Consider the following 16906-nt stretch of genomic DNA (forward strand, 5'->3'; position numbering starts at 1 on the left):
ACTACCAGAACTCCAGAAATGAGCTCACACAGAAAAGACAGAACGAACAGACACTAACCGTGGCCAGTCAGGCTCTCCGGGTCGGGGGTCCCTCGGGGGTCTTGGGGATCCCGGGCCGAGCCCCCAAATGTTATGCCCAGAATTCGTGATCCCCAAAGACTGCCAGGGAGCCAAGTCCGATGCAAAAGCAAAAGGGCCTTTATTCGAGCTAGCTTGAGCTCAATCCCCTACCTGCACCGACACAGCAGTGAGATACCGGGGAGCACAAAATTCTCTTTTCTAAGAGGAGATTAGAGTCTTTAGCCTCACAGCATTTTTTTCCTTTTTTTCTTTACTCTTTCTGCCACAAAGATGATTTTAGCACTCAATTCATTTTGAAGTCAGAGGAAACAATATTGGGCACAGAACTAAGCAACACAGGGGAAAATCTCCTCCCAAACACCCGATCCCACCAGAAAGTAAGCACGAAGCTAGGAGGATATTAAAGGACTGTATCATATAGAACAGCATAGTGATTTACAAACAAGTAAAGCTGACCAATAATTCCCTTTCTGTCCCTGATAGTTTCAAGTATTTATTCCAATATTATTGTTTTAAGTGTAGCCTAAAGTACACTTTCTTTTTTATCACTGTAATATAAAAATCATGTGTTTGTGGCCTCCAAATACTTCCCAGAATGCCAGGCTGACATCCGAATTTTAGGACTTGGGTTTGGCAGTATTGTTGTGCAGGGCTCAGCGCTGGATTGTAATTAAAGACAGTCATGAAAGTTAACAAGGGTCCTTAATTTCCACAGAAGGAAGAGAGCAAGTCTTCTGCCAAGCGAATCCACATTTTTGAATAATTTCACTTTGCACTTAAGATAAATGATCTCTTTGGGATCTAGAAGACACAGTAGTCTCACAGTTTATTTCCATTTTAGGGGAATTTCATCAGTAGAATGAAGTTAGGTAACTTTCCTGAGGCAGTGGAAGAATCTGACTCTTGGCTGAGAGCCTACAGTAATTCCTGGCGTATCTCTACATAGCCTCATGCTGATCTTAACATTTATGTCTTAAGAGAAGCTTAACATTTAACAAAATGTGACTTTTCCCCCGCACAGGCAATCCCAAACCCGTCCTTATTAATGGTCCCTGGAAAGACACCTGACTCGGCCAGGTGGCTTGATGGCTCAAGAAACTCCCTTTCTTTCCATGTGGTCACCAACAGGGATTTCCCCCTGCTCTGTCTCCATTGGGGGTTCTATTAATCTGCTTTGAGTCTTCCTGTACCACCTCTGGTGTTAGCCTGGAGGCTCAATCTTTGTGATGAGAACAGATAAGGAAAAGCAGGAAGAGGTAGAAAACACCCTCAGCTGCACCTGTCTCCCGGGCTTCCACCCACAAGCCTGCAAACTCATCATACTGCTCGGCTCTATGCCAATCCAGAGAAGAGCGTTAAGCTCTCTTCTCCACTGATGTATTATTCCCACTATGATAAGATTTGCCTAGCTTTTCTTACAGGGTCTAAGTAAAAAGCCAGGGGGCACAAGTCCTGGGAGAAAGTCTTCTAAGACCATCTGGACCTTGACTATCAGCAGTTAAAAACCCTGACCTACGTGTTCTTCCTTCACAAGCAAGCAGAGGGGAGATGGCGGTCATACTTTTCAATGCGCTGGCCCAGGAAAAATAGAATGCCTGGTCAGAAGCACTGGGAGCATCTCTTTGTACTCAAGGCCCCAAAAGAGAAGGAAGACAGTGATCAGGAAAATGCTGAGGACTCAGGAGATTTATAAGCACAGATGCTGGGGTCAAAGCCCTCGACATGGAGCCTTGCCCTTACCATCTCCCGACCCCCACCTCTCCCGTTAAAATCCCTATCCTTACTCTACCAGGTCTGATTTGAACCTCAGAATCTCTGCTCCTGGAACAATCATCTCAGACAATAGGGACATCCACTGATGGTTCAGTACTGGAAGGGTCCTAGACCACAGCCCCGAAAGTGGCAAAGGGCCCTACCATAATTGAATGGAGAGCAGAAGGAACAAGAGAGCTGCTGTGTGAGTGGCAGTCGAGGCAATGGCATGAAGGGCACCCTCTCCTGGCAGGCCTGGTAGGCCTCCAGCACTTTCAGGTTGTTTGCACCAGAAGATACATTTACACTTCAAATAATCAGGTTACAAATACATTTTGAGAATATAAACTGGGGACTGCCTCAACTCACATCATAGTGTTGAAGCTATGTAATTCAAATCCGAGGTCCTTTTTCCTCATTTAGCACAAGAATTGGTTAAGAGTTGATGGCAGATAAAATTGATCTATATCTACCATTATTTTCAGAAATCTTGCATAAAAGTTATAGAAATGCAAGGCAATTCTAGGAAGTCCATCTTATGGTTGTTTCTAAAATCTGGCTTAAAAAAGCCTAGCTAGGAAAAAAAAAAAAAAAAAACCTAGCTAGATAACTTTCAGTTCTGGGTAATTTTGAAATGAAACCATAAAGGGTGAAATCATATATAATTTACATTTTAATTTCGGTATATTTTATAAGAAATTTATATATAGTCGATTTGGTTTGGGGTAAAGGTAGAAAATAAGAAGGAATAAAGTAATTTGCCTTCTAATTATTAATGAAATGCTTAAAGAACATTATTTCTTTCAATATACTGCTATAAGCACAGATATATTTATTTTATCAGTCCTTTCCTCCAAGCTTCCATGTATGTTTTCTTGATCGCTAGATTTTTTTCTTAAGGAAATGTTAATAATTCACATTCTTCCTACTCAAACAAAGTGCAATGTGTTTAAAATTGCAAGTGCAATTCAATTGAAGAAAAGGTATCTTGAAATTCTAAGATTTCTTAAAATTAAACTTTGGGGTTTTGCTGGATTTATTTTTAATTTACAGGTATTGACCCTTTAACAATGGAGTTAAATTACACCAAGATAAAGGTAATCTCCAGGTGGGAAGGAACAAATAGGGATGTGAGCTTTAAAGGTTTCCTGCTTTGCCTCTTCAAAGGGCAGCCCAAGCTGTGATATATAGATCACTTTTCCTAATGGTTGATAATGCTGAAATTTAAAAGTACTACCAGCCTCACGTTCAGAGCAAGGATTTGTTGAATTCTGTTTGTACTTCCCTAATCATAGCTAGGTATCTGATAAATAGGAAACGTATCTTTACCCTAAAAGACTTCATTCACAGAAGTTTTATCTCAAATATGCACTAAAATGCTTTGGATTCCACAACCAAGTGCTCAAGCAGCAAATTAAAAGTTGAGCTACCAATGGGGGCGGGGGGGGGGGGGGGGGGAAGGAGAGCAAGACGGCATACGAACCACGCAATCTATCTGCCACTGACGACTTCCAGAGAAGGAGCCGCCGCTTCTTACAAGGCTCGTTGAAAAGAATCAGATGAAGAATTTAGACACAAAAGGTGATCACACCTTCTAAAGCGGCCCAAGATGGCAGTCTTTAGGTGCCACTCCTATGAACCTTGCCCCCCCACACAGGTATGCCCATTAGATCCCACCACTGAAGTAACGGGATTACTCACCATATGAGGAAATTCCGTACGGCTGTCCCGGCTGTGGGTATGTGACATATGCTGTAGCTTGTTGCATTCCTGTGGTAAACTGTGTTTGCCCATATGCAGCCATAGTTTGTGAGGAAGGGGTAGGGAGAATATGTGGGTATGGTCTGCTATTTGTCAGAAATGACAGAAAATAGAAAGCCCATGCATTAGATGGAAACATGCAAGGTAACTGATTAACAACCATATCACAAATTGCAGTTAAAGACGGTCTCTTCAAGTATAACTTCCAAATACAATACACAAAGTACTGAAAAACTTCAGTATCTCTTCTAGGTGACGCTCAAAAGAAATTTGTGTCAACACATTTACGGCTCTGTGAAATGCACTTTAGTTTAAATCAAGATGTAACATGTGGGGCACAAAACATGACTTGAAATAAGGTAAAAGACTATTCAGAAAAGGCATTTATTGAGAGAAAATACATCTTACTTGGAAGGGTAAATCTGTGGTGGGGAGAACTGGTGAGTTGGTCTTGGGCTGAAGCTACTGCTCCCAATTGCTGGAAAAAAAAAAGAAAAAGAACACATAACAGTCAAAGCAAAATACGAAATCAGCATAAAGCGCTGATCTAGTTTGAACGACAGGTAGCCCATACGAAATGGCCAGCATTCAACCTTTTGGGCCTGAAAAAAAAACCAAAACGGCAATTTCATGCAATCAACCCAAGCGAAAATCTACGGAACAACCTTTGGGAACTGATGAAGTGGTTCTAAGTTTGGAGTAGGTCTTAGAAAGTGGTCACAATCATCTGAAATAGCTGGCAGCTGCAGGGTAAGAGGACAAGGAGTCCTGGCCACTGTGCAGAAGGGCCCGCTCAAAGGGGGGCGGGGACGAGGGTGAATTTGCAGGGCTGGGCGGGACCAAAAGGTCACCTGGCCTATTGTGTGCGCTCAGGGACACACACACACCTGACCCTGGATTAACGGGAAACGCAGTCTAATCTTCTCCCAGGTGAGCAGAAATGGGGCCGCTCCTCATTTGCCTGCGTGAATTTAGCAACATTTTTTAGTAAAAATGCATTCCTACAGCGCTCTTAAATTTCTCAAGTTGCAAGCGAAGCCTGATCTTTCTTGTACTGAGGCAGTGTTCCTGGGCCTTTTTCAGTGAAACGTGCTTAACTTCAGTTATTTAAGTTAAAAAAATAAAATGTTTTTGTTGTCGTTTAAAGAGGTTATTCAAACATTCAAGCAGAATTTCATTTCTTTTTAATCACATATACGTTACTCAGTAGGTCTCAGAAATGCACTAAACTCTGCCATTCTTTTACACTCGTCCTGAACTAAAACAAAAATCCATTTTTGTTAACATAAGGCCTTAAAATGGTAGTTCTCAGCTTTATTGTAAATAGGGGCGATTTTATGTACAATATATATTACACACACATATATATACCCACAGCTCTATGTGTTTCCATGTATTACATATAAATATATGTAAACACCCCTATCCTCTACCCTCTACCTAGCTAAGATGTATAGTCTTTGGGTACAATTACAAGATATAATAGGTTCATCTTCTTCTTCCAGTAGTAATCACAGTCTTCAGGGGCTCTATTATTTATGAACTATGCTGCGTATTAAAATCCTTCTAAAAGCTTCCATGCGCTCAAAGTCTGATACATTTTTCATAACGTCACATCAGTCCACGTATACTTCTCAAGCTCAGTTTTCCATTTGGGTTCGGGAGAACAGCGGTAGAGTTGGACCAGAATCTGGATCCGGAATGATCCTTTCCTTGTAAAGCAAGCCGGCCTCACGCAGTGACCGCAGATCCAGATTCATACCACTGCTGCATGCCAGCTGCCAGACTTCAGCCACGTGGCTCTCAGTTTGGCAGAGTCGGGGTCCGCATTAAAGCGAGGGCAGGCCAACTCAGCTGGTGCGCCCCGACCTGCGGGCACGTGTTGAGTCACTATTCCGCACCAGCCGCCGAGCTAGATGCCGCAGATGCAAACACGCAAAGACAAGTTCTGTCACATGTGGGGAGGCTGACACACAAATAGCCATGGGGGGATTAGTTAAATATTGCAATTTATAGAAGGGAGGGATTAGTGCGAGCACACTTGGACAACAAGGACTACCACCTGCCCAGGTCATCCTCGACTACAGCCTTTCCTGTTCTCCTTTGCTAAGCCTGAAAAGAGACCAAGGGCAAAGTAGATATACCCGGCAGAGTAGCTGGAGGAGGAATACCTTCCCTGGACAATCACAGTTCAAAACGACTTTAAAAAATAAATAACTAAACCAGAACAAAAACGCAATGCAACCGGATGGTGGAAGCCACAGAAATCCCTTTTATTCTTGCCCAGCTCTCTCCCTGGGTTTTTCAAACTGTGGGTCAGGACCCATGATCACAAACTCAGCTTCACAGGTTGCACCCAGAAGTTTTTCACAGGTAAACAGAATAACAGAAGAGACTGTATCAGGCTTATTACACAGGGTGCGGTGAGTTCCGTGAAGCTTTAAGGTTGAATGTAGAGGATAGGTGTGTACACATGAAGAAAGAGATCGGGGTTGGGGGGGGGGGGGCTCAGCGTGTGGTAATTGAGCACAGGTTCTGGAATCAGAATTTAATTTTGGCTCAGACTGAAGTTCCAACTCTTCTCTTTGATCTTGGTCCACACAACACGATTGTCTGTCCCCATTTTACATATGGGGCATAGAACTTAAGTAACACAGTCGAGCAAATAATGGGAAAGGTGGTATTTGAACCCACGACTGCCTGACTCCTTCCATCAAAACATACTATTTCCTGACCTCCTGTGAAGAAACAAGAAACCTCAGAATAATCTCATTTTCCCTCCCTCCATTTCATGAGTCACAAGTCACCCATCCCAAATCCAGATACTGCCTGTTGAGTTGTTCTGCACACGCCATCCCCGCTCCCCTGTCCCGGCTCTCGTTAGCCTCTGTCACGTTCCCTGTGTCCCATCTGCGGGCCTGAACGCAATACTGCACTGCCACCACAGTGATCTTTCTTAAATGGAAACTTCTTTATGTCCATGTTCCAGCTTAGGAGCTCTCAACTGTGCTCGTGTTATCCTTAGGAAAAGTTCCAAATTTCTTGGCAGAGTCCAGAGATTCAATCATCCCCCCTCCCCTGGGTTTGGTAATATGTAGCCTCCTTGGAGTTGAGGACTGCCCACACATGCCATGCGTGCTCATCTTCGTCTCGGGGGGCTCTTCAGACCAGACCCTCTGCCCTCTAAGGCCTTCTCCCCGCCTGACAAACACTCCTCCAGTGGGACTCAAACATCATCTTCTCTTTCGGATAATATCTTTCTTCTCTGTACCTTTTTGAAGTGCCGTAAACATTGGCCATGTAGCACTTAACCACGCTGCATTATAGTTAACATGTGTATAGATGTTCACTTCCTCTGCTAACCATGAGCTTCTGGGGCCAAGGACCCCTTGCTCTCTTTTGTTTCCTTGGCACCCGACAGGGCCTGGCACGTGGGAAGAAATCAATCAACAATATGAAGAATGTGAAGAAATAGGTCATAAGCAAAGTAGATTTTTTTTAAACCCTGATGATGTGAAGGATGGTTAAATTTTTTGCAGTTATGTGTAAACATACAAAATAAATCTGATTCAGTCCTTTGGCAATATAATTTGGAGTGAATAGCATTTTTTTTTAAGTTTATTTTTTATTTTGAGAGAGAGAGAGAGAATGAACACAAGCGGGGGATGGGGGGGAGGGGGGGAGAGAGAGAGAGAGAGAGAGAGAGAATATGCCAAGCAGGCTCTACACTGTCAGCACTGAGCTCAACACGGGGCCACGGGGCTCCATCTCACAAACCATGAGATCATGACCTGGGCAAAATCAAGAGCCAGACGCCCAACCGACGGAGCCACCCAGGCACCTGTGAATAGTACCCTTTACAAAACACATGTGAATAAGAAGCTGTGATGTTGCCTGGGTATCTTGCTACTAATTACCTAATGATGTGCCCCTAGAATGATTAAATATTTAATGCCATATAATAAAGCCCTATTTTGAGGGATTTCCCTAAATCCGAGCCCCCTACAATTTTGTGTGGACTAAAGTCCAGAATCTTCCAAGTCATACCTCAAGTACTTTTCCTCTTAATTGCCTAAAACACCTTTAACTTTTTAAACAATTTAGGAATTCTGATTACTTTTAAATTTCATGGGACCAGAACACCCTAAAGCAAAAAGAACGCTCCCAGATCATTCATCAAGGTAAATAAAATGGTTCTTTTACCATTAGTAAGCTCCAAATTACACATGCCAGAGCCTTGAGAATGTATGGGCAACTAATGCCTCTGTTTTAGTACATTTGTTTCCTATTATGCCATTATTTCTCTTTGTTCTAACCTAGAAGTTAAAGAACCTCCCTAAATCTTTGTTGTGGGAAGGGAGGGGAGGACCTAAGCTTGAGAATCCCCTGAGAAGGTGAACAGAAATCCCCAAATTAGCAGTTCCTCCTTCACTGCTCCCATCTCATTAACAACATCACTCAGATGGACAAGTTGAAAGTCCAAAAGTTTTGACTCTTCTCTTTCCTCCTATCATTTCATCATAAATTCAGCCAGCTCTCCCTTCAGAAAATGCCCTCTACTTGACAACTTCTCCCTGCTCTCGTTTACCACCCTGTTGCAATTATCAATGTGATGGCTACCGGGGAATGGTGGTCAGGAACCCCCTTCCCCACCCACAGCCTCACCCTCCTCTCTTTCTCCTCCACTCCTTTCCCCTAATGGAATCCTGGCACATTTAGTCCCGCCTCTGTGGCTCTTCTAAGAAGGACACGGGCTAATACAGTCCTCTCTCTTCTCAGCCATGGCCATACCGGTCTCCCTGTTTCTATTTACCCTCCTCTCCCCTCTTCTCCCATAAAGCATTTTCCACACAACAAATGCTGATCTCTTAAAAACATATATTGGATCATGTCACAACTGTCCCCAACTCTAAGCCCCATTATCCTCTTACATTTAAATTAACCCAAACTTAAAAATAAATTACATAAAATACATACATACACAAACTCGAACTTATTCCCTAAGATCTCTGCTCGTATGCCCACACTTCAGAGAGGCCGTCCCTCTAAAAGAGACCCCCAGCCACTCCTCGCTGTATGCTTTGATCTGCTCTCATTTCTGTTGTAGCCTACTTACTTTCACTACCACTTAGCTCTTGATTACCTGCCTCACCCACAGAACGAAAACTCCTTGAGGGCAGGGACCTCATCTACTTCATCACTGCCATAATTCCACCACCTAGAACACTGCCTCCTATACAGTAGGTGCTCCACACATAACTGTTGAATGAAGGAGTCAGACCCAAAAAGTTACATCTTTTTACGAGCAATTAAAAGACAAAGAAATCCTATTTTTCATACAGGACATTTCTTTCTCCTCTAGAAGCATTCCTGTTCCTATTTCTAATTTTCAAACACTACCAGACATCAACATTATACTGATGACCATTATATTATATGATCATTATATTACATGATTATTTGATTATATGATCAACATTATATTATACGATCAATATTATCAACTGGCACTTCATTTAACCAATTAATAACAAATTTAGACTTTGTGGAAATGGAAGAAACAGAAGGCAAAGATATTTTGTAATCCCTAAAAACATTATTTTCAACCTCAATTGCTCTTAATACATTTAGATCGTTAAAATACTGCTTTTCAGTGGTCAGTAGTAAATGGGCAGAACATCATTGAATTTTAAAAACATAGTAACCTTGCCATTTTCAATTCGGCAACATGCCTTTGAAAATCACCTGCTCTCCTCCGGTCTCCCCATATAAGGATACCTGGGTATTTCCCTGGAAAAGCGGGAGCTTCATTGCCTCCTTAATGCTTTAAGATGCTCAGGTTCCTTGAGGCACAGAGGTGAGACGGCTACTACCAATGTCAGCATGGCTCCAGTTCCTCTTTATCCTTGCTATTGCCTCAAGACACCCAAGGTTGAGATGTGAATGAAGTCATCATGGAGAAGGAAGCAGGAGTAGTGACCACAGAGGTGAAGACCGTTTTGGAGTCAAATGCTCAGAGATCGCTTTCTCCAGACTTCTCTTTTTCTTATAAACCCTAAGTCCCATTCACAACTGCTCCAGCAGGCCATGATTTTTACATTTTCACTCAAGAAAGACAGAAAGAAGGAAGGAAAAAATCCCTAGCGTACTCCATCCCCTTCTCCATTGTGCGACATGGAGAATCAGTCTATGGAAAACAAGATCCCCTATAGCTTCAGTCTCTTCACCAAACTTTCCTTTCACCTTCTGCTAAGCCTTTTTCCAAGGACCTTGCTTCTCCTGCAGAGCTTCTTCCAAGTAGATCCTACTCATTCTCTCAGATTCCAGATATTACAAGAGACCTGAAAAACATATCCTCACTGCTTTTTCTTCCAAATCGTTGTTGTTTGCTCTCCCATAAGGCCTTCCTTTTCTAAGATTTATGGCAATTCTTAAAAACTTCCATGAATGACCCACCTCCTAAACGTGGCCTCGCATTTATCAAAAACTTTAATATTTGACTATATCCGCTAACAAGTCCCAACGTTGTCTTGGGTTATGTATCCAACACTTCTCTCATTCCATCTAGGCCTCAACTCTAGTCTTCTACTCCAACCATCAAGCTCAAGACCACATTGTGAACCTTCCCCTCCCCCCCCCCATTCCACAGTCTTGCACCACAACAGCATCAACCAATTTATTTGTTTACTTAACATTTACTGACCAGCATCCATGTGCTCAATTCCATGATGGGTGCTAGGACTATAACTGTAAGCAAGCCAAATAAAATTTCTGTTCTCATAGTGCTATGGGTTAGCAGGAGGAAAGATAATACAAAGTAATTTAAAAAGTAGTGATGAAGGCTGAAGAAAGGAAGTACAGAGGACTGACTACGGAAGCATGTGGTAGAGGTCTCACTGAGTTTCGAGATTAAGGAAGAAACATCCTCTCCTTCCAGAATTTTCTTTCCTCTAGTCTCATCTGTTCTCCAACGTTATCACAGATGCAGGACCCCTCGACAGCCTATTTTCTCTCAATTTGTTATCCCTTACCTTTGCTTTAAAAAAAAAAGAAAAAAAAACTTTGAGGCTACAGGAATAATTATTTTAAACTCTTACTGATACCTGTCCTTTTACTTCCACATTCTTCCCTGCCTTACCGGAAAATCCTTAAATATCATTTTTACCTGAGCACCAAAACTCTTGTAGAGAAAAACTGCTCTGCCATAAAGGCTCCACATTCATCGTTCTACCTTTGTTTGGACTCGGGCTCTATTGCCAACCTTCTTTTATATTCCAAGCAGCCTCGGGCTTCCCAACTCCTCACGGCATCTATTTCATTCTTCTCATCTTTTCCAGCTCACAAGCCTATCACTATCAAATGAGTTGGTAGCTCTAAATGAGTTGCTTCAGAGGAAAAAGTAGAAGCCATCATTCATTCATCCATTCATTCATCTAGCAAATATCTAAGTGCCTAACTTTTTAAGTGTTGAGGATACGAATGAACAAAGCTAGCCAAATCTTCGCCATCACAAGCTTACATTTTGGTGGGGTGAAAAGCCAGCAATAAAACTAATACACAAGTAAATGATACAGTTTGCGAAGGGCTGTGTTATGGTGGTTAGCATGTTAGAGAGACTGGAAGCCTACAGTGAGAGTTTTGCAACACTGAGTAGGGTGGTCGGGGTGCCTTATAGAGAAGGTGATATGAGAGCAAAGACAAGGTGATGAAGGAGTCAGGCAGGTAGGTGTACAGAGAGGTGCCCCAGGCAGAGGGACGGTCACGGCAAAGGCACCGACTGGAAGCATGTCTGGCATGTTGAAGGACTAGTGGGAAGCAGGCAATAGGTCTGATGGGGCTCTTCGCTATTACAAAGAATCAGCATTTACTCAGAGATGAATGGGAGCTACTGGAGGGTTTGAACAGAAGAATCAGACAGGAATTCCCTTAACGTAGTGTCCCGTCCTCCACTTCAAACTCACGCACGTTAACTTCCATTCCGTTGTTCCGGATGTTTCTGTGGAAAAGTTATTCCTTTCTCTAAGGCGATCCACTTCTGTTTTGGATTTAAGCCACTGCGGTCCCAGCAGGGACCTCCCTCCATCAGTTACCCCCATTTTGCCTCAACCTATCACCCCTACCTCTGTAAAGTTTGTGTCGGCAGCCAAAACCACTCTGACTTTCTAAATGTCCTCCTCAGCCCCGTATCTTACTTTCTAATGGACTACCTTCTCTTCTCCTCTCACCGCTTACGTACTTGAAAGACACTTTTCTCCTCCCTGTCTCCACTTCCTCACCTTATTGGTTAAATCATCCATTTATTCCCTGAACTTATGACCACCTAGATCTGCTAGGAGCTATGCTGGCAACAGAAATGGGGCATATAGGCAAGTGGGCACGAGGGGAAGTAAATCACTACTCACTGAAACTGCTGTAGGCTAAATCTATTGATGTTTCTCATGGATATTTTATTTTTAAAGGTTATTTATTTTGAGAGAGAGAGAGAGAGAGAAGCAGACAGACAAGGGCAGAGACAGAGGAAGAGAGAGAATACCAAGCAGGCTCCACACTGTTAGTGCAGAGCCCGACACAAGGCTTGATCCTATGAACAGTGAGATCACGAGCTGAGCCAAAACCGAGAGTCAGATGCTTAACCGACTGAGCCATCCGGGTGCCCCTCTCATTGAGATTTTATTTTGACATAACTTGACACTTGAAGAAAAGTTGCAAATAGAGTAGAAAAAATTTTCCAGATATTGTTTACCACAATTCCCTAAACGCTAACGTCTTAGTAGTTTAGTCCTCTAGTCCCTTTTTCATTATATAAGTGCGTGTGTATAAATACGTTTATCTCATTTTTTTTTTTTTTTTGGAGTTGCAGAATGATGCCCCTTTGCTACTACCTCAGTGTATATATTTAAGAACAAGTTAGTCCTTTATCACAGGTTATCAATATCAGGAAAAATAGCAATGCAATATTATTGTCCACAGATACTTAAAAAAAAAACTCTCATTTCAGTACATGACTTTAAACTTGCACTTCAAAATTACTACTTTTTAAAAGTATGACTGCTATACACATACACTGTAAGATATTTTTGAAAAAAAAGCAGAAGGAATAAAATTCAAATTATATTCTATTATCCAGAGAAAACCACCATTAATTTGTATACCCATATACAAAGACACATAATGTTTAAAAATAAATGGATTATACAGAGCATATTACTCTTTTGTAACCTGCTTGGTACAAAACCTTTTGTTACTCTTTTGTAACCTGCTTGGTATACCTACTTGGTATAGTTAACATTTCCTCATGCCGCTCAGTTTTTTCAAACCTATTTTTAATAGCTGTATCCAAATCTCTCACATAGACAGCGCTTCCTTGAAATTCTTCCCTGCCTTCACTTGCAACTCAATCCTCTTCCTTCTTCCCCAGTTGAAAAAATCAGTGTTTTCACTTTATCCCCTGCCCATCTCTCCATATTGGTCTTCCCGGGATTCTGTCTTCAATGCTGTTTCAGCCCACTAGCTTTAACTCTCTGCACGCTTCCAAAATTTCCATTCTAGATCTTTCCCAAGCTCCAACATCTCTGAGTGGATGTTACCTCCCACTCGACATGCCCCAGAGGGAAGGTACCACCTTTCCTTCTCAGTCATGCTTGTCTTGCATTCTGTCACCTTAACCTGTCTCTGCCTCCCTCACCCCTTGTGCTCATTGGTTACTATGCCATAAATTCTACTTCACAAACACATCTTAATGCATCACTTGTCCACACCATTGCCAGCACCTCCTCTCTGGTATTAAATGCCACAAGATTTTATCTGGTCTCTCCACTTCAGTTCTCAAGCCCCCCTCACTCCTGATATAGTCTGGATTCTGTATGGGAACACAATCATGCAACCCCCTTTCTCTGATGTCTCCTACTGCTCTCAGGACACAACGCAAACATCATGTGGAACACGCAAGCCTGGTCAGACTCTATCCTGACCCTGTCCAGCATGCTATCATCACTAAAACTGTACACACCAGGAATGCTGAACCACTGGCAATTCTAAATTCTGTGCCTCTGTGTCTTGGTCTGTTCCCATGGAGTTCCATCTGTCCAGCTTCCCCCTCCTCATATTTTCTCCCTCCCCCTACCCTATGTGCTTTATTCCTACTCATTTTTTAAGGCTGAGTGAAGCCATCACATCTCTCCCAGGAAACCTTTCTTGCCCACCTCATCCCAACCTTGTCTCTGTTGGGTCCCTTCCTAGGTATTCTTGGGGATCTCTTGGGTTCCCTCTGGAAATCAAACTGTAATGTGATGATCTGGTTACCTATTCACCTCACTAAGCCTCAAACCAGGGCCACTCTCATGTACCTAAGAATCCATAACGGCACCAAGCACATTCTCTGGTTTAAGTTGGATTCTAGTAAGTGTTTTGTAAAAGAACTCATGGGCATAACACCTTTTTGTTATTTCCTTATTGCTTCCATCTGGTATCCTAAGTATAAAAGTTATACATTTGTATTTCATGCTATATCTATGTAGAACTCCTTTTAGTTGTGGTATGTATTAAATAAGTGATCCTGAGAGCTGGAGTAAGTCAATCACAAATTTATGTAAGTATACAGCATTTCCATTTGAGAGGTTTTAAAAACAAAGCAGATAATATAAAAAGGGTTAAAAATTTAAGAATTACTTCTGATAGAAATAATTTCTTTATTGAAATAGTCCAATCTGGGTAATCTGGCAAATACATAATCACAACCTCACAGTTACTTTAATATCACAATCACTTTCCTATCAGTAATTTCATTAACAAAGATGTGAAACTTGTTTGTTGGAGGCAGGCCTTGTTAAAGTGAAAGAGATCAAAACTAACTTAAGGATTGAAAGCTGCTTTATAAAGTGTTTAATTAGATCTATAGTTGACATGACAGGAGGACAGTTTCTAAGACTCCTTAAAGAGTATCAGAAGCAAAATTTTGCCTAACTAAATATGCATGATTAGAAAAATCATACAAATGAGAGAAAAAGGGAAGGAGTCACTAACCTAAAGATAATTTAGTAGAAGAGAAAAGAAACAAAACCCCTTTTGATTTTGTCTTCTTTTTTTTTTTTTTTTTTTTTTTCAACGTTTATTTTATTTTTGGGACAGAGAGAGACAGAGCATGAACGGGGGAGGGGCAGAGAGAGGGAGACACAGAATCGGAAACAGGCTCCAGGCTCCGAGCCATCAGCCCAGAGCCCGACGCGGGGCTCGAACTCACGGACCGTGAGATCGTGACCTGGCTGAAGTCGGACGCTTAACCGCCTGCGCCACCCAGGTGCCCCTGATTTTGTCTTCTTGATAGGATATCAATATTTTCAGCAAACACTTCATAACATTGGATAAAAAGAGAATTACAAGAATGGGACTCTGCATAAGGCTCTATTACATTTATATAATACATACACACATGCATATAGACACAGATATATACTTGATATATCTAACAGTTTCAATAAACTAAGAAAAACTATGTTTTGTATTAATGTGAAAGTCTAATATATATTCCTTACCTGAACCTGAGAAATTGTCTAAAGACCCGTCTGCTGTTGTTGAAACTATTTCACTGCTGCTCATTGGCTCTGTTTTAACTACAAAATAAACAACATACATCATATATCCAATTAATAGTTATTTGTAAAGGCATGGTGGAGAAGTTATAACATTCAAAATAGTTACAAGAAAATCACTCTAAAAGCCAGTCTTTTAGTATTTGAATGTAATTCAGATTAATATTTGTAATAGCATTTTTACAAAACATATGCATGTTAACTGTTTTCTCCTTAAGTTAACAATCCATTGTGTCAAGCTATCCTTTAAAAACAGAAACACTTTAAAAGTAGCTAAATGTGTTACCTTACATATTTATTGAAATGCCTATTAACAAATAATTTATATCTTAACATTTATATGATGTGGACATGAAGTTATTTCCTTGGGTATATAGCCATTTGACCAAACAGAGCCAAAAAGCCATGATACTCAAGGACAGGCACATGCTTACGTGTGTGAACACACACACACACACACACACACACACACGCACGCACACACACTCCTAGTTATCCAGTATAGCTGAAAAACAGAGTGCTCAATTTAATGGATCATTACAACCACTCAGTCGTATGTGGCTGCCAATTTATCAATATCTGATGTACTTGGTACCAAAACCACACTAAATGTAAATGAAGCAGAAATTAAGTTTTCCATTCTAAAAGAAAACCAATTGCAGACCGTTTGTCAAAAACATATATGATCTTTAGTAAAGCCCCTTGGGGTTGTAAACTAAAAACATTTAGACTTATGCTGTGAGTTATTGAAAGCAATCCACTCCACTGACATAGTCATGGTATTATTGACCCCTATCAAACAGATAAGCCAGACACCTCAGAACATTTGCCTTTTTCCTCAGATTTAGGTTTAAAAAAAAATGAAGAGAGAGTATTATTGCTTTCCTTAGAAACAACTAGTGAAGTGCTATCATTGAGATTTGCCTAGCCCACTTTGTGGAAGTTTTACAACCCCACTAATGGGTTTCCAGAAAAATGGCAAGAAGACCTTAGGGGCTACTTAAAAATCAATAACATGTTTCCCAAAACGAAGGTCCTACCAAGAGAATATTTGGGGTGGCTTCCCTTAGAAGTAAAAACATTCTGAAATGGGGAAGAATGATGGAGAAAATGCAGCTTTTCCTTCTCTCAACATTAACAATTTCTTATAAACATCAGGAAAATAACAAATTCACCCTCTTTGACCTTTGAATCTTTTACTAATACATAATGAGTGGTTTTCAAATAGATAACATAAATAGTTGCAGCAGATAGTCACTTACAAAAAATTAATTATTTAGGCTGCTTCTAAACACATGAAAAATAAAACCAGGAAGTCTAATGGGAATCACTGCAACGGATTGTTTTCGTGTAGACCAAACAATAGTGTCACTGAAGTTTTCATTTTTCCACCGGTTGTTTGGGGTTAGAAGTCTTAGTTGATGCTATTAAATTCTGACACAGGCCTGTATTTCCCTTTTCTCTTCACACCTCCAGGCAACCTAATGATCTTGTTCTTCATAACCATTATACTCCCCTAGATTGTGGAAAGTAGGTCCTCTACTACTGGTACACAGCTCCAAAATTTCCTACCCAGTTGTCCACATCCTAGCTTTCCTCCCTGAAAGAACAACTCATACAGCACCCTGTACCTATAAAGCAATAGCTCTATTTCACTCTGTACTGGACAGATTACCACAGGGATCTGAACTCCAAATCAAATACCATATACTGATCAAAGACTA

General features: G+C 41.3%; 1 protein-coding gene across 1 annotated transcript in view; it reads right to left on the reverse strand.

The window, feature by feature from the left end:
• EYA1 (EYA transcriptional coactivator and phosphatase 1) overlaps positions 1–16906 on the reverse strand; it is a 169367-nt gene that overhangs the window by 126561 nt on the left and 25900 nt on the right. Inside the window, exons 4-6 of the mRNA XM_042924177.1 lie at positions 15126–15203; positions 4003–4072; positions 3535–3680 (exon numbers count right to left, since the gene is read on the reverse strand). Coding sequence (XP_042780111.1) covers positions 3535–3680; positions 4003–4072; positions 15126–15203 — 294 coding nt within the window. The remainder of the gene's footprint in view (positions 1–3534; positions 3681–4002; positions 4073–15125; positions 15204–16906) is intronic.

This window comes from Panthera leo, chromosome F2 (genome assembly GCF_018350215.1).
Source record: "Panthera leo isolate Ple1 chromosome F2, P.leo_Ple1_pat1.1, whole genome shotgun sequence".
NCBI classification, from domain to species: domain Eukaryota; kingdom Metazoa; phylum Chordata; class Mammalia; order Carnivora; family Felidae; genus Panthera; species Panthera leo.